Source organism: Orcinus orca, chromosome 10 (assembly GCF_937001465.1).
Source record: "Orcinus orca chromosome 10, mOrcOrc1.1, whole genome shotgun sequence".
In the NCBI taxonomy this organism is placed as follows: domain Eukaryota; kingdom Metazoa; phylum Chordata; class Mammalia; order Artiodactyla; family Delphinidae; genus Orcinus; species Orcinus orca.
The window spans coordinates 84,057,291-84,075,665 of record NC_064568.1 but is presented as its reverse complement, the minus strand read 5'-3'; the positions used below and the strand labels follow the sequence as shown (position 1 = coordinate 84,075,665).

Sequence of the window (18,375 nt, the reverse complement as noted above, 5' to 3'; positions counted from 1 at the left end):
TTATTCAAAATAGCTCCAAATTAGAAACAACCCAAATGTCCATCAACTGCAGGATAAACAAACAGTGGAACTGTGGTAGGCAGAATTCTAAGATCGCCACATGATCTCCGTCCTCTATGATTGTCATCATGTCACTTAAGATTGTTAGTTTACATGATAAAAGGTGTAATTAAGATGTAATTAAGGTACCAATCAGTTGACCTTAGGAGATCTCTAGGTGGGCCTAACCTACTACATAACTCCTTTAACAGCAGAGTTTTCTCTGGCTGGTAGCAGAAGACGAAGTCAGAGATTTGAAGCATAAGAAGGATTAGATACACAATTGCTGACTTGCTGATGGAGGGAGCCACCAGTAAAGGAATGCAGGCAGCCTCAAGAAGCTGAGACCAGTCCCACAGTGGCAGCCAGCAAGGAAAGGGAGACCTTGGTTCTACCAGGGACTTCAGTTCTACAACTGAAAGAAATTAAATTCTATAAATGGTTTAAGACTCTTGTATTTTTAAAACACAGTCAGTAAATTCAGTGCCATTTATATTAACCAAAGATTTCCTATTTGATTTCCTCTGCTGTCCTGCCTCCTGGCTGTGTTCCAAAGAGAACCAGTCTCTGTGTTGCTAGAGCTTTCATTCTAATGGGGAAGACACTGAGTTATCAAATAAATGGAGGACCTATTAAGATAGGATGGTGAGAGGTGAGCCCTTAAGAACAAAAAGGAGTGAGCCCTGTTCAAAAGCCCTGAGGCAGGGCATGGTGTGGTCAAAACAATGAAAGGAGGCAGAGTGCCTACAGTCATGTGAGAGGAGAGTGGCAAAAATTAGGCTGGGGGCTTCCCTGGTGGCGCAGTGGTTGAGAGTCCGCCTGCCGATGTAGGGGACACGGGTTCGTGCCCCAGTCCGGGAAGATCCCACATGCCGCGGAGCGGCTGGGCCCCGTGAGCCATGGCCGCTGAGCCTGTGCGTCCGGAGCCTGTGTTCCGCAACAGGAGAGGCCACAGCAGTGAGAGGCCCGCATACCGCAAAAAAAGAAAGAAAGTAAAAAATTAGGCTGGTAAGATAAGGCAGATCATGCAGGGCACAGGAGTTTATTTTTTAATTCTAATTACACTGAAAAGCCACTGAAGGCTTTTAGGAAGGTAAGTGACAAGACTGGGTTTACGTTTTAAGAAGCTCTGCTACTGTATGGTAGGCGAGCTGAGGGAATGAAGGTGGAGGCAAGAGAGTGGAAGCAGAAAAGGCAAAAGTTGAAAGCGTGGTGGTGGAGGCTATTGAACTGGATCCAAAAGACTGCCACTTAGGTATAATGTTAATGTATTCATCAAATTAATTTAACTTCGAAAAATACAACTGAAAGGCAAAACAGCTTAACTTTTGTTTGAAAAAAGTGCTTCAGTCTTTGGACAGATATTTATGGAGCTGTGCTAAGGGCTGGGTATACACAGGAGTTTATAACTCATGGAGATAAAATTATAATAGAATGAAATAAAAGCCATAATCTCGAAGATGTGCATAAGGTACACTCCTGGAGGAAGTAGGACAACTCATCCTAAATTCAGTGCATTACCTGTAACCCGCAAAGGAATTCACTTCAAAAATATTTACTAAGTGCCTATTACGTGTCAGGCAGCAAATACATGATAAAAGAGTGATACAATTGCAGAATTTGATGTGTTCTCATCTCCCTAATTGAACTAAAAAAATTAAAACATGACGTGGCGTAAAGAGCGTTTTCCTTTCTTTCCCCGGCAGGGCCCCGCGGTTTGCGGAATCTTAGTTCCCTGACCAGGGATCGAACCCGCGACCCCTGCGATGGAAGCGCGGAGTCCTAAACACTGGGCTGCTAGGGAATTCCCGAGCGTTTTTCTTATTAACTTCAGCATATTAGCATATCAGCACAACGAAGAGATAATGAAAATCATAAACCACCTGTGTCGCAAAATAAATTCCAAAGGAAAACTGATCACAAAGGCAAGGAAAAGAGGAACAACTTAAATACCACAAGGAAATAGGCAAATCCGGAAATTAAGATACTCTACGGGACGACTGGCAAGTCCTTCAACCAGGCAATAGGATGGGAAGAAGGTAGGGGAAGGATAGGACTGTTTTAAATTAAGAGACTTAACTACATGCTTCGAATGGTCTTTAATTGGATCCTAGTTGGTACAAACTAACTGCAAAAAACATTTGTAGGACAACGAGGGGAAATCTGAATATGAAGTAGGTGTCAGGTAATACTAGGGAATGCGCTTAGGTTTAGTTGGGTGTGTTGATATTGGGGTTATGATTTATGTATGTAAAATGTCCTTAATTTTCAGAGATGCACATACGAAACTATTTAGGGGTGACAAGTCATGATGCTTGTAATTTATTTCGAAACATTTAAAGAAAAAATAGATCCGATAAATACTGTATAATGTTAACACTTGTTAAATAAAAGTGATGGGTATATACGGAGTCGGGCTTTTGACAGAGAGCGAGACTCCCAGTCGGACGCTCCTCCTCCACCTCCCCACATCCGCTCAAGACCACAAAGCCCCGCCTGGGCAGGGGCGGGACCTCCTTCTACTCCACTGGGGCTTCAGCCTTGTGTCGAGGCGACGGCGAGAGGATGACAAGGCCACGCCCGCGCAGACGTCCCCTCCCGGTCTACCCCAAGTCACCGACTTTAATCTTCCCGGGGCGGGAGGATCGGGACGAGGGGCCTGGGACTCACCTTCGGGGTCCCGGGAGCTTCGGATCCGTGGCGAGGGCAGCAGCGCCCGTAGAACCCACAAACCACAAAGACCGGAAGTGCGTCATCGTTCTGAGCCCCGTTGCTGAAGCCGAGCAGCCCTTTCCGCGATCTTGTTCTCTCTAGGAGCTCCGGAGGTTGGCGCACTTTATGACTGCCTCATTACAAGGCTCGGAACCAGAAATCCAGCCCGAGGCGGGGAAACCCAGCGAGATTTCTGTACGGAGTGGCTCCCGGCATCTGGGAATCAGATGGTCATAGCAATGCAAAATGTTAGGGCCGAAAGGGACTTCATAGTTCCTCTAGTCTAGTACTTACCGCCCATTGCTTCCTGAGGCGCTCTCCTAACTCTGGTCCCTTTGACACCACAAAGGAGAGATGGTAGTTGTGGTTGGGGGTTTTTGTTTGTTCATTTTTAACTCTCAACCTCTGTTTTCTAGAATCGCAGTCTAGAAGGAGACACGGGCACAGAAACAAGTAACTATATACAGCTGATTTGTATGTGAAATGAAATAAAAATGAAGTAAATGTTTGTAAATAGATTAGGATAGTCCCTGTACCATAGTAAATGCCGTGTAAGTATTTAGAAGATAAATGTATGTATTAGGCCAAAGAGGAAAACTAATGGAGCAGATCAGGAAATTGTAGGAGTTTGCCCTTGTATTTAATACCAGGGAAATAGAACAAGAGAAAGGAATTTCCGGAGATGGAATAAAAGAATAAAATCAGAAATGGGGTGAGATACTTTGGTCATCCAGAAAACTGGGCAAATCACGATGGCTGGAGAAGAGAATATACAGCAGGGGGCACCTGCAGTTACTGTTCCTGGATCCCTAACCAGAGAGTTTGGGCTGATATGATCAGATTTGTCCCTAGAAATGTTACCATGGCAGCAGTGTGGAGAGTAGACTGGAAGGATTTGAGATTACAGGCAGGTAGACCAGTTAGGAGACAACTGCAAGAATCCAGGGTAGATATAGTGAGGGCCTGAATCAAGGCAGTAGCCACAGTAGTGGAGAGAAGGGGATAGATAATATATGTTAAGAAGTTGAATTTATTTTTTTATCCATTCATTTAACAAATTCTCTTTGAATGTATTCTTTGTGCCAAGGGTTTCCTCTAAGGACTGGATATAATAATAATGAACACAGATCTTGACCCTCAAGAAGCTTAAAAGAGAAATATAGACAGTGTGAGATCTAATATATATAATTTGGGTGAAACATAGGTATGAAAATGGAGATTTGGAATGGAAAATCACATATTACAAATTTTAAAGTCTTAAAAGCATCACAAACATGAAAGTCAGAAAAATAATAAAATATTTTTATTAATTAACTGCCTGATGCACTTCTATAATAATTTTCTCCTAAATTGGTGTCTTTATATTCTTAGACTGTCTTTTAATGTTAATTTTGTAATTTAAATTTTTCTAAAAAGAATGAAAAGATAATGTAGCAAAATCTATCCTCTAGCATAACTCATCAAAAACGTTTTAGGGCTTCCCTGGTGGCGCAGTGGTTGAGAATCCGCCTGCCAATACAGGGAACATGGGTTCGAGCCCTGGTCCGGGAAGATCCCACATGCCGCAGAGCAACTAAGCCCGCGAGCCACAACTACTGAAGCCCACGCGCCTAGAGCCTGTGCTCCACAACAAGAGAAGCCACCGCAATGAGAAGCCCGCACACCACAACGAAGAGTAGCCCCCGCTCGCCACAACTAGAGAAAAGCCCGCATGCAGCAATGAAGAACCAACGCAGCCGAAACTTAATTAATTAAAAAAAACATTTTAAGTTGTTATTTGGGTAAACCTCTATCAAGTTTCTTTCTTTTTTTTTTTTTTAAATGAAAGCTTATTTATTTATTTATGGCTGTGTTGGGTCTTCGTTTCTGTGCGAGGGCTTTCTCTAGTTGTGGCAAGCAGGGGCCTCTCTTCATCGGGGTACGCGGGCCTCTCACTGTCGCGGCCTCTCGTGTTTCAGAGCACAAGCTCCAGACGCGCAGGCTCAGTAGTTGTGGCTTACGGACCTAGTTGCTCCGTGGCATTCTGGGATCTTCCCCGACCAGGGCTCGAACCCGTGTGCCCTGCATTGGCAGGCAGATTCTCAACCACTGCACCACCAGGGAAGCCCAAATTTCTTCCAATTTTGAGCTACAAGATTTTAGGATGTTTTAAGTTTTTTGAGGACTAATCTGAGAATCTCATATCGATGACACATTAACCAGATTGTTTTGATGTCCTCATTGTCAGTAGCAGACATCGTCAGTGTCAGTATTTTATGTCAAATGTGCAAGAAATGTAAATCTCTTTTCACTGTGTTCAGCGATACACTGTTCTTCATTAACTAGATTGTTGAACAATTCAAGAGCTGATTTATTATTTTATTTAATATTTAGCTTTCCTCTTATTGAATTACTGTTTTCATGTAATCTGAAATTTGTTTTGTTATAACTTGCTTCTTTATATCAGAACAAAAATCTGTTTATTTCATTTAATATCTTTATTCCTTTTGTTTCTCACATTACATCCTTTTAATTTGAATTTTCTCTGTTCTTTAATAAATAATCTTTATTTCAAAATTTATCATTTGTTCCTTAAATCATATCAAAATGTCTTTCCAAACTGCAGATAAAATGACTTATTTCTAACCTCGAAAGAGGTTTGGATTACACAGGGACATGCATTTATGAAAACTCAAAGAATGTACAATTAAAGTAATATATTTTATTATACATAATTTTACCTCAGAAGAAAAGAGCTATAAACAAATATTGAAATCTAGCTAATGACATGCACACTGAAGTATTATATTTAGGGGGAAGTATACTGCTTGATGTTTGCAATTTACTTTGATATATTAAGAAAATATAAACATATTAAGAAAAATGAATAGATACGGGAATAGAGATGTGGAAAAGCAAATATAGTAAGATGATAATTGTAGAATCTCAGTTGTGGACAAATATCATATGCACTGTAAAATTTTTCAAACTTTCTGAATGTTTGAAGGTGTTCACAATAGAATGTTAGGGGAAAGGAGCAAAGGTTCACAGCAAGTGAAGTAGAAATGCAGAACTGCTACTGCAAACGGTGGAGGCAGGGATCAAACAGTTCAGAGAAGTGTGCACGCCAGACTGGACACAGCACGTAAAGCTAGAAAACCCATAAGCTGACTACATTCTGTGGGGTTGATGAAGAATCCTCTATTAACCAAACTGATAAGAATATGCTGATGAAAGATGTACCAGCATCACTGAGGTCTGTGGTGAGTGTCTGCTGGAGACCAGGGCTGACAGTAGGAATATTAGTTTTCTAGGCATGGTACCACAAACTAGGTAGCTTAACCTACAGAAACATATTGTCTTACAGTTGTGGAGGTCCCAGATCAAGGTGCTAGCAGGGTTGGTTTCTTCTGGATTCTTCTGGTGAGGGAAGAATCTTCCAAGTATATCTCCTAGCTTGTGGTGGTTTGCTGGCAATCTTTGGCATTCCTTGGCTTTTTGATCTCTGCCTTCATCTTCTCCTGGTGTTCTTCCTGTGTGCTTGTCTCTGTGTCCAAATTTCCCTCTTTTACTCATACTGGATTAGGGGCCAAACGTACCCCAGTATGACTTCATCTTAACTAATTACATCTACAGTGACTCTATCTCCAAATAAGGTCACATACATTCAGGGCAATGATGGATGTCATGGCTAGTTTGTGGGGGCCTGGAAAGAAAAAGTTTGAAAAATCAAAAACGAGGTCTGAGGAAGAGGCGTCTGGATGGACTTTTGAGAGTGAGCAGAAAGTCTGAAGATCATTGTACTACAAGTTAAAGCCCTTCATAGAACATACGTCATGGAAGAGGCAGCAAACAACTTTATGAGTTTGAGTTCTCCCATACACAGACACGGTATCTCCATGGTATATATCTCCATGGAAACATGTATGTTTCCATTCAAGTACTGTATTTCTTTGCTCCTGTAATTTCTGTCTTAAAAATTACATTTTTTAACTTGTGCTGGTGATGGGAAATGCAATTATGAATATGAATTTTTAAAAATTCTACAAGCTTGCTAAACTCTTTTATTAATCATCATAATTTGAGTGTTCAATTATCTTGGACTTGCTCCTTAAACAATTCAGCATGTTCCTTATAAAAGTCATGCACTGTAAAAAAGAACAAGGAGTGTTGCTCATCATCCAGTTATACAAAGGGTTAAGTCACAACCCACTGCAGTTGCCCACGGAATGAAGATTCTGGGCTTTGGATAAAGGAGCCCCTAGATAGTTAAGATGCAAATCTAAGGAAGAATTTCAATGATCCCCCAGATTCTTGCATCTTCCTGTGCATAGAAAAGCACTAAAATCATTAACTTGAGACACTTATTCTTCGTGATTAGCAGTGATCTTTTACCAAAATGTATGTTGACTACTTGTATTTCCCAGGGGGGGAAAAATCATATATACTGGCTCCTCTTCTACCTTCCCTACTACTGAGAGGCTGGTTCCCTAGGCCCTAGTCCTCAGGTCCCTAAATAAAACTTAACTCACACCTTTTACATTATGTGTTTTTCTCTCAGTCAACAATATTTATAATTAATGTTTTAATTAGGTAATACGATCAGCTCTAAAATTTACAATATATTTAAAATACTTAGAGTAACACTCTTCTTCTCACACTTGTCCTCCTTTTCACTGAGTTTCTAACCATCGTTGACTGGAAAATAAAATGCACAACATGAGAGTCATGAGTTAAGTTTTATTTGGGGCAAAATGGCCGGGAGACAGCATTTCAGATAGCTCTAAGAAACTGCTCCAAAGAGGTAGGGGGGGAAGGTCAATATATATGTGATTTTGGTGAAGAGGGAGTACATGCAATCAAGCACATACTTTTTGCAGAAGGTTGCTACTAGTCATGAGGAGCAGACGTCACCATGAAGGATTTTAGTGCTTTTCTAGATATGAGGAGATGCAAGAATTGGGCTCGTAAAATCTTCTCCTGAAAATATTTCACTGTCTGAAGACTTGTTCCGCCAGTTTTCCCCAGAGTACAGAGTGCCTCATTCCTGATCTCTACCCTGAACTCCTTTCAGGGGGTGTTGAAGGTCATAATTTAATCCTTGTAGAGGTAGATGGCTAGTGCCAGTTTGTAGTTGACACCATTCACCTCTTACAGGCAACCACTATTATTAATTTTCTTATGTGTTTTTCCAGAGTTTCTTTCTGACTATACAATCGATGAAAAATTAATCAGATGATCTAAAAAAGAAATGGGAAATCTTATTCGAGCCAAACTGAGAATTATAACCTGGGAATAGCCTCTCAGAAAGCTCCAAGAACTGTTCTCCCGTTATAGGTCAAAGCAGTCGTGTAAGTGTTTGAGACAGAGGGCTGTACATTAAATGACATATTGACAGTTTATACAATCTAGCCAGTAGTGGGTCATGAGTCATTGCAGTCCTTACAAGATTAAGAAGGAATGCTATCTTTTAAGGAGTTGTCTTGGTGCTGGGAGAACGTTGCTCTGTATGGTTGAGCAGCTTTGGTCGATGCATCATGCGGGTACACAATGCACAGTGGAGGGGAGAGAGGAGGCCAAAGGGCAGAGAAAATTTTTTATGTTAAAATTTTTCTTGTCTTGCCATAAAGTATGAATTTTATTTCACACTTCAATTCACAAATGTAGCAAACTATAGACAGAGACCTGCACCTTTCTTTCCTCCCTTTGTTACAACTGAAAAAGTCATTTACTAAAAGCCTCTTCAGTAGCCAGAGGGGAGGGGAGCTGACGGGGCAGGGAGCTAGTAAAAGACTGAGTGTCTGTCTGGGAGGTGGAGGTAGCTACAGAGGCCTGGTAGCGGTGGTTTGCTAGTTTGGACACGTGGTGAGTGTGGGGTGAGCGGGGTATGCCCGCTGGGCACCCACACCCCAGTGCAGGTTTAGGTCTCCTTTCCAGGCTCTCCTCTGGCACACCCACCGTTCTTCTGTGTTACCTGTGTGTGTAGAGAAGCCCCTCCCTCGCCAGTCCCCTGCAGTCCCTGGAAGAGACCCTGGGAGAGGCTGTGTGGAATCGACCGAAGGGTGCTCTGCTGTGGTGTAGGGCTCCCCACCTAGGTCCCACTCCCGTATCTCTTGTCTAGGGCTGTTTCTGGGAGCCTGGGTCCGTGCCTCAGGGCATCTGAAGACAGGATTCTTGGGTTGCTTTCACAGACGAGCCTTGAAAATGGGAGTCGTTACATTTTTGCTCCGCCTGGAGACCAGGTCAGTACAAGGGTCTTTAAATTACTCTGTGGTACTGGATAAGAGCCTGGATTTTGGAGTCAGACTGCCTCGTTCAACTCCTGCCTTATTCCTGCCATTTGCTGTGTGACTTTTGGCCAACATCTTAACCTCTCTGTGCCTCATTTTACTGCTTTGTAGAATGGGGCTAATGATATCACCAGGAATCACATTAAACAAATTTGTGATAAAGTTATATATGCTTTTTTATTGGTGCACTAAATAATAAGACCTAGGGACAGGCCTAATAACTGGCAATTTCAAAGTTGCTCTAAGCACGAATGACTCTGACAATATTTGCCTGGTGGTAATGTAATGTGATGTGAAAACATCTGCAGCTTCTATTGCTGACAAAGTCCGGGATATGCTTATTCCATATTGTGATTTTTGCTCCCATTTATAGTGGAAGGAAATGCTAAACTTCTCCTGGAGGCTAGTAAAAATTAAAATAGTTTTCTCCATCCAGGTTCATGGACCACTTGGAAAGGAGCCCATGGATCACAGAAAATGGGTTGATTTTACTGGCATCTTCTTGCCTGTATTATGAGATTGTTTCCTCTTTGCATTATTTTGTGTCCTTGTGAATGTTCCTTCAGAGGATGTGTAGCCAGAGCCTTCTAACCAGTGACCAAAAGGCCAAGGTTCTTCACTGGGATCTATTGCACCCTGTAACACTGAAAAGTGATTTCAGGTCTCTTAGCTTCAGGCTCTTCATTCCTTACAGAGGATGTGGGGAATTCTGAGTTGCACATGAGAAAGTAAAACTTCAAAACTGTAATTTAACTATAAATGTCTGGACAGAAGCCTGCATTTAACAGGGACACATGTGCAGGGTCCTGTGTTAGGTAATTTCACATAATGTGATCTTATTTGCTGGTCCCCCAAATCCTGTAAGCTAGAAAATATTATCCTCATTGTTTTCAGTAAGAAAAGATATTAGTATTCTAAGAACTTAGCACCAATTCTCAAAGAGTTTTCATAAAAGCACACATATGTAATAAGGGAGCACAGAGTAATGGTTAAGAGCATGGGCTCTGGACTCACTCTCCCTGAGCTCCCATCCTAAGCATTGCCACTTATTAGCTGGGTGACCTCAGGCAAACTTCCTAAACTCTCTGTCCCTCAGTTTCCCCATCAGTGAAATGGGTTAATAATAGTCCCAACCTTAAGGTGGTTGTTGTCTATATTAAATGAGTTAATTGTTTTAGTGCTCTTGAAACAGTGCCAGGCACATAGAAAGTGCTATAGAAGTGTTTGATAAATAAATGAAAATAAATGAATAACTTCTAGGTCCCAGGTGGTAGCCAGGGGCAAGAATTGCTCTGCTGCAAGATGGCACTGTCGACACCATCCTGGGGTTCACAAAGCAGCCAGTTCCAGCTGATGAAGGCTCTACTCAAGCATGAATCTTTGGCCCCTATTGTTTTAGGGGCCGCTGAAAATGGAAGATGTGGCCCTGACTCTTTCCCCTGAATGGACACAGCTGGATTCAGCTCAGGTGAACTTCTACAGAGCTGAAAAGCAAGAGAACTGTGGCAGCCTGACCTCCTTGGGTAAGACTGATGGGCACTGATTTCTCATAAGGTTTCTTGACTGCCTTTGTGAATTAGAACCTACCAGGCTGTTAGAAGCCATCGAACCCACTTATGTTTGGATCAGAATCATCATTTCTAAACTCTGCTACTGACCAGTTCCTTAACCCTTCTGATCTTGCCTTCTCCTCTGCCCTGTAGTAAGGTTAAGTGGGATGAAGCACTTACAACCTCTAGTACAGGTCCAGCTCATAGTAGATGCTCAGTAAATGCTTATTTCTTCCCCTTCCCTTCCTGTTGCTAGCCCTGATGGTAGAGGAGAGCTGAGGGGGTATCTTCAGGAAGTGGGCCATAGGACCATAGAGTGAGAGCTAGAAGGGACCCAGAGATTGACTGCAGAGCCTGGCCTTAGAGATAAGCATGTGGTGCAGAGGTGCACAAGATTGCAGGGGTGGCACTCCAACTCAGATCTCCTAGTGTTGAAGGTTGAAGCCAGTTTTGTTTGGGGATCCTGCCACTACCTGGAATAATAGGAGAGATGGCTGCCCTTGTTATTGTTTGGTGATCAATTTTTGAGTCCCCACTTCCCCTGTTTTCTTACTAAATGCTTCAGAAGTTCTTTCACTTGCCTTGCTTACTGTTGCCTTCTGTGCAACCCTTTTAGTATTTAATCCTAGGTGCACGAGCCTGCCTTACTGTCCTTAGAACTTAGAGCCACTGCATGTATCCCTAGCACAGTCCTCACAACCTTGCCAGTTTGTATCGTTCATCCGATGGACCCATTCCCATCCTTGTCTCCTTCCTCCCCAGTACTCTGTTCTCCCTCTTATTTTCATCCTTATTTTTGTACTTAACTCCTCATCCTTGCCATGTATAGACCTCTATAATTCTTGCCTCCCTGGAACTCATCACAAAGCTTTCCCCCGTGGCAGGACATAATTGACAGTTGCTAGTCATTTGTTATTTCAGGTGGTGAGATATGGACTAAGATCAGGGACCTGCCTCCAGATGAGGACCATCCAGAACAGGAGGCTGGGCAGATGCCATGCCACCTGAGTGAAGACACTGCCCAGATTTCTACATGTGCAGAAGCTGGTGCACAGGAGGGCAGGTTACAAAGAAAGCAGGAAAATGCCTCTGGGAGGAGGCGGCACTATTGCCATGAATGTGGGAAGACCTTTGCTCAGAGTTCAGGCCTGACTAAGCACAGGAGAATCCACACTGGGGAGAAACCCTATGAATGTGAGGAGTGTGGCAAGACCTTCATCGGGAGCTCTGCCCTCGTCATTCATCAGAGAGTCCACACTGGGGAGAAACCATATGAGTGTGAGGAATGTGGCAAAGTCTTCAGTCACAGTTCAAACCTTATCAAACACCAGAGAACTCACACCGGGGAGAAGCCCTACGAGTGTGATGACTGCGGGAAAACCTTTAGCCAGAGCTGCAGCCTCCTTGAACATCGCAAGATCCACACTGGGGAGAAGCCATACCAGTGCAATGTGTGCGGCAAAGCCTTTAGGCGCAATTCGCATCTCCTGAGACATCAGAGGATCCACGGCGATAAAAACGTTCAGAATCCTGACCGTGGAGAGACCTGGGAGAGTCAGGGGAGGATGGGAAGCCAGTGGGAAAATGTTGAGGCTCCCGTGTCTTATAAATGTAATGAGTGTGAGAGAAGTTTCACTAGGAATAGAAGCCTTATTGAGCACCAAAAAATCCACACTGGTGAGAAACCCTATCAGTGTGATACATGCGGAAAAGGCTTCACCCGAACTTCATACCTTATTCAACATCAGAGAAGCCACGCTGGGAAAAAAATTCTGTCTCCATGACCCATGTCTTATATGCCAGAGTTGGTGCTCACTCCTCGTTGAACTGAAGCCACCCTGGAGCCCTTGCTGGCTAGAAAATTGTGAGCTGGGCTTTATTTACTCCCACACATCATCAGGTGTTTGTTAGAAAATAGAGACTGGCTGAATTATCTTCTACATTCTAGGTGATTGAAAATTTTTTTTTGTTTGCTAGGAGGCTATGGGAGAGTTGTCTGGAAGAGGTCGGCCCTGAAATGGTTTGTTCTGACCTACTGAACTTAAAAGGGCTCCCAAACTGGCTAATTAATTACCCTCAGCCAGCACTTTATGATGAGTAGAAGGCTGTGATTTGGGGGCTGCTGTGCTGACTATTCATCTTGCTTATAATGAAACCTCCATGGTTTGTCAGATTCATGAACTCTTATACACCCATCCCCCCCCACACACATACACTGTACCAGTGAGATTACCTTCATAGCTCTGAAAATCTGATGTCTAGATTTCTGAAAAATTTGTCACCAAAACCATTTGTGCTTGTGCCTAATTTTGAGGTACTAGGTTCTGAGTTAGTGGTAGTGCATGTCTTGTCAAGCACACAGGAAGGGCAGAGTAGGGTTACGGTAGGGTTACTGCAACAGAAGGAATCCAAATTTCTTTACCAGCCTAGGAATTCTAATATGAATGCCTGAAACAGCTTCTTTATCATTAAATCAATGTGAATATATGTCAACCATCGAATTACATTCTTTTATTAATGTTTCCCTGACGCTAATTTTGCTACTTTTGAAGGAGAAAATTGTTCCTATGCAGGCAGTGTGAAAATCAGCTATCACATCAGGATAAAATAATAGATTCTCTAAAGCTCAGCATCATGGTTCTCACCTTTTAGTTCTCTTGGGCCTGACCAAGTGCTCTCTAAAGCTCCTGGCACTATCCTGCCCACAAACTTTCTCCCTCCCCGCAACTGTATCATAGACTACATCAAGACTTATACTTACTAAGTTCAAACTTTCTCTGGGTCAGTGGATTCACACCAGATATTTACAACAAGTATCACTTATGGTTTCAAAACTCCATTTTTAGTGTTGACCATCTTGGTCTTCTTATATATTGAATCCCAAACAAGCTGTGTGGTACCTCTTCCTCCATTATTCATGATGAGAACTTTAAGCATTAAGTTAACTCCTCAGGCTATCTACTTTTCTTTAAACACACTTTGTAAACCATCTTTTTTTTCTTCCTGATAGTCAAAATTGCAGTCTTATGAATTCAAGTGACAAAAGTTTTTTTAGTCAGCATTATGCAAGAAGTATTTATTATGTATATTTCAAATGGAATTGCTTTTTAAAAAGTATTTCAGGATGACTACTTTCCTGCAAACTTTATTTTGTATCACTTCTCTTTATTACAGAAATATGCTTTTGCTTTTGCATCTACTCACACTTCTCACTTGGCTTCTGGCACCAGCAATCTCTTCCCTATTTACAATATCATTCTAAGACTATTTACAATATCATTTACAAAATTTACAATATCATTCTAAGACTCAGGAATTCATATAGCAAGGTTTTCTGGCCACTTTTCACAATTAATAGTTTCACCATTGTGATATATTCTCTCTTGCTTATCCAAAATCCTTTGCAGATCTGAGTCCCTGTTTTTATGCCAGTTTCCAAGCCTTGGTACTTCATAGTTTTCAGGGGACACAAATCTAACAAATCATTATGTAAATTATTTGTATTACAGTAGTAAACAATATAGTTATTTATTTTGTCTAAGTGAATTCTTAAACCAATAAAAATCTACTGTATGATTTCTGAACTTCCTGAACATACTCGTATTAGTCTGGGTCCTTCAGACAAACAGAACCTATAGGATGTACATGTAAAGAGATTTATTATAAGAAATTGACTCACATGATTATGGAGGTTGAGAAGTCTCAAGATCTGCAGTTGGCAAGCTGGAGACCCAGGGAAGCTGATGGCGTAGCTCCAGTCCAAAAGCCAGTAGGCTTGAGAACCAAGAAGAGCCAATGATGTTTCAGGTCAAGTCTGAAGGCAGGAAAAGACAAGTCTGAAGGCAGTTCAATGAAGTTAGGCAGGAGGAGTTCCCTATTACTCCAGAGAGGATCAGCCTTTCTTGTTCTATTCAGGTCTTCACCTGACTGGATGAGGACCATCCACATTAGGGAGAGTGATCTGCTTTACGAAGTCGACCAATTCAAATGTTAATCTCATCCCCAAACACCTTCACAGACACACCCAGAAAAATGTTTGACCAAATATCTGGGTATCCACCTCCTAGAGAAATGGAAATAAAAACAAAAATAAACAAATGGGACCTAATGAAACTTAAAAGCTTTTGCACAGTAAAGGAAACCATAAACAAGACCAAAAGACAAGCCTCAGAATGGGAGAAAATGTTTGCAAATGAAGCAACTGACAAAGGATTAATCTCCAAAATTTACAAGCAGCTCATGCAGCTCAAAATCAAAAAACAAAAACCCAATCCAAAAATGGGCAGAAGACCTAAATAGACATTTCTCCAAAGAAGATATACAGATTGCCAGCAAACACATGAAAGAATGCTCAACATCATTAGTCATTAGAGGAAATACAAATCAAAACTACAATGAGATATCATCTCACACAGGTCAGAATGGCCATCATCAAAATTTCTACAAACAATAAACGCTGGAGAGGGCGTGGAGAAAAAGGAACCCTCATACACTGTTGGTGGGAATGTAAATTGATACAGCCGCTATGGAGAACAGTATGGAGGTTCCTTAAAAAACTAAAAATAGAACTACCATATGATCCAGCAATCCCACTACCGGCCATATACCCTGAGAAAACCATAATTCAAAAGGACTCATGTACCACAATGTTCATTGCAGCTCTATTTACAATAGCCAGGACATGGAAGCAACTGAAATGTCCATCAACAGATGAATGGATAAAGAAGATGTGGCACATATATACAATGGAATATTACTCAGCCATAAAAAGAAACGAAACTGAGTTATTTGTAGTGAGGTGGATGGACCTAGAGACTGTCATACAGAGTGAAGTAAATCAGAAAGAGAAAAACAAATACTGTAAGCTAACACATATATATGGAATTTTTAAAAAATGGTCATGAAGAACCTAGGGGCAAGATGGGAATAAAGATGCAGACCTACTAGAGAATGGACTTGAGGATAGGAGGAGGGGGAAGGGTAAGCTGGGATGAAGTGAGAGAGTGGCATGGACATATATACGCTACCAAACGTAAAATATATAGCTAGTGGGAAGCAGCCACATAGCACAGGGAGATCAGCTTGGTGCTTTGTGGCCACCTAGAGGGGTGGGATAGTGAGGGTGGGAGGGGGGGAGATGCAAGAGGGAAGAGATATGGGAACATATGTATATGCATAGCTGATTCACTTTGTTATAAAGCAGAAACTAACACACTATTGTAAAGCAATTATACTCCAATAAAAACATTAAAAAACATTACAGTAAAAGTTGTGATATTTTTCAATGAAAAAAAAATATCTGGGTATCCAGTGGCTCAGTCAAGTTGACACAAAATTAACCATCACAATACTGTAGTTTCAGGTACTAGCTAAGTATTACAACTCTTAACCATGCTCCCCCACTGTTGATCTCTAGTTCTTACAAGTGACAGTAGGAGCCTAGGAAATAATGTTTGTAGCCTCCTTACCCTGCTTACAGATCGGGATAAAGAAGGGCTGGTATGAGGCTGAGTGACAAGAGATAATGACTGGCTTACTACTGTATCCTCAGCACCTAGCAGAGTTCCTGATGAATGAATGATTCTGAAGATTGGTTGATTCTACTTGCTCTTTCACTGCAACATAAAATCCCCCCGGCACCTACTGCTTGAGGCCAAAGTGTTCACATACCTATTTCCAGAAATAACAGTTTTTCTGTTGTAACAGAAAAGAGTCTCTGAGACTCAATAGCATATGCTACCTGCTGATGAATGTTTAGGAGTTAAGTCCCTGAAGGCAGGATTGAATCCAGCTTTCTAATGCCTTAGTTATTAAAAGTTTGTTTCTTGAGGCTGAGTAGACGGCCACTGAAAAACGGAAGTCAGTGCAAATCTACGCTTACTGGTGTGGAGCTGATCCTCTGTGCCTCCTGATCTCTTCCCAACCTCAGTTACTTTAAGGAAAAAAGGGTTCCCAATGCTCTAGCCATCTCTGTAGGATGGACTCCACATTACTCCCTGAGCTCCCAGTCAAGCAGACAGACAATACTCTCCTGGTAGTTGGTGTTGTAACCCTTGAAGTGTCTGTATTACACTTCTTTCTCCACATTTTTGTTTTAAAAAAAAAAGTGTCTAAATTCAACTGATGGAATTTAAGAAAATCTACAATGAAGAGAAAAAAGTTAAAGTAACCTTGGGAGTGAGGGTGACTGGGATGTGATATGGGGGCATGAAATGATGAATGACACAGTGCCTCCATTTTTAGGTACTCTTCAGTAAAATGTCTGTTCATGAGTTTTGCCCATAGCTAATTGAATTGTTTGTTGTTTAACTGTTGCGATTAGGTGAGTTCTTTTTATATTCTAGATACAAGTCCTCTGTCAGATATATGGTATAAAAACATTTCCCCCGTCTGTAGCTTGTCTTTTAATCCTCTTAATAGAGTCTGTCACAGATCAAAAGTTTTAAATTTTGATGAAGACAAAATTATTAATTTTTCCTTTAATGAATCATGCTTTTGATGTCAGTTCTCAGAATCTTTGCCTAACTCTAGGTCCTGATGATTTCCTCTTATGTTTTCTTTGAAGTTTTAAGTTATGTCTTATGTTTTAGCCCCATGATCTGTTTTCAGCTGATTTTTGTATAAGGTGTGTGGTTTAGGCTGAGTTGTTTTTCTTTTTGTTTTTTGCCTATCAGAGTAATCTTAGCAACATGAAAAGAGTTGGAAGAGTGGCATGGACTTATATATACTACCAAATGTAAAATAGATAGCTAGTGGGAAACAGCCGCATAGCACAGGGAGATCAGATAGGTGCTTTGTGACCACCTAGAGGGGTGGGACCTAGGGGGGGTTGGATAGGGAGGGTGGGAGAGAGATGCAAGAGGGAGGAGATATGGGGATATATGTATATGTATAGCTCATTCACTTTGTTATAAAGCAGAAACTAACACACCATTGTAAAGCAATTATACTCCAATAAAGATGTTAAAAAAAAAAGAGTTGGAAAATATAACCCATCTATTTTCTGGAAGAAATTGTGTAAAATTGTTGATAATCCTGCCTCTAATGTTTGGTAGAATTCTCCAGTGAAGCCCTCTAGACCTGAAGATCTGGGAACTTTTAAATTATGAATTCAATTTCTTTAATGGCTAAAGGACTATTCAGATTATCTATTTCATCTTGGTTGGATTTTGGTTGCTTGCACTTTTTGAAGAATTGGTCCATTTCTTCTAAGTAGTCAAAGTTATGATTATAAGTGCAAAATTGTTCATTGTCTGCACTTACAAAGCTTTTAATAAATGCAGGATCTGTAGTAATATCCCCAATTCATTCCTGTTACTAGTGATTTGTATCTTTTCTCTTTTTATCTTGTCGGTTTTACTAAAGGTTTATGTTTTATTGGAAAATTTTTTGAAGCAACAGCTTTGTTTCATTAACTTTTTTCTATTGTTTTCGTATTTTCAATCTCATTGATTTCTGCTATTATCTTTATTATTTTCTTCTTTCTGATGTCTTGGGTTTATCTTGCTCTTGATCTTTAGTTTCTTGAGGCAGGAACTTCAATTATTGATTTCAGACTATTCCACTTTTCTAATATAAGCATTTAGTGCTATAATTTTCCCCGTCAGCATTTCTTTAGCTGTGTCTCACATACTGTGATAGTTGTATTTATTTTCCTTCGATCTATGTATTAAAAAAAAATTCCTTTGAGACTTCCTCCTTAACCTGGGCATTATTTAGAAATGCTTTCCTTAGTTTCCGAATATTTGGAGATTTTTCTCTTTAGTTTGGTTTCACTGTGATCAGAGAATATACTCTGTATGATT

The 18,375-nt window shown here is 41.1% G+C and overlaps 3 protein-coding genes across 4 annotated transcripts in view; 2 read left to right on the top strand and 1 right to left on the bottom strand.

Moving 5' to 3' along the window:
- Nucleotides 1–12,499, top strand: part of LOC101279885 (zinc finger protein with KRAB and SCAN domains 4) — a 94,026-nt gene extending 81,527 nt beyond the window's left edge. Inside the window, exon 6 of the transcript XR_007469890.1 lies at nucleotides 12,471–12,499. The gene's annotated coding sequence lies outside the window, so the exon portion shown is untranslated. The remainder of the gene's footprint in view (nucleotides 1–12,470) is intronic.
- ZSCAN31 (zinc finger and SCAN domain containing 31) overlaps nucleotides 1–17,346 on the bottom strand; it is a 30,659-nt gene extending 13,313 nt beyond the window's left edge. Inside the window, exons 1-2 of one of the 2 annotated variants that reach the window (XM_012539191.3) lie at nucleotides 14,250–17,346; nucleotides 2,710–2,967 (exon numbers count right to left, since the gene is read on the bottom strand). The gene's annotated coding sequence lies outside the window, so the exon portion shown is untranslated. The remainder of the gene's footprint in view (nucleotides 1–2,709; nucleotides 2,968–14,249) is intronic. The other variant, XM_033417055.2, reaches the window with a different exon arrangement.
- Nucleotides 10,323–12,493, top strand: LOC125960321 (zinc finger protein with KRAB and SCAN domains 4-like). Its single transcript, XM_049693703.1, is given in 3 exon segments — nucleotides 10,323–10,417; nucleotides 10,419–10,543; nucleotides 11,492–12,493. Coding segments are annotated over 3 exon segments (1,083 nt in total). The 3' UTR covers nucleotides 12,355–12,493.
- Nucleotides 17,347–18,375: the final 1,029 nt, after the last annotated feature.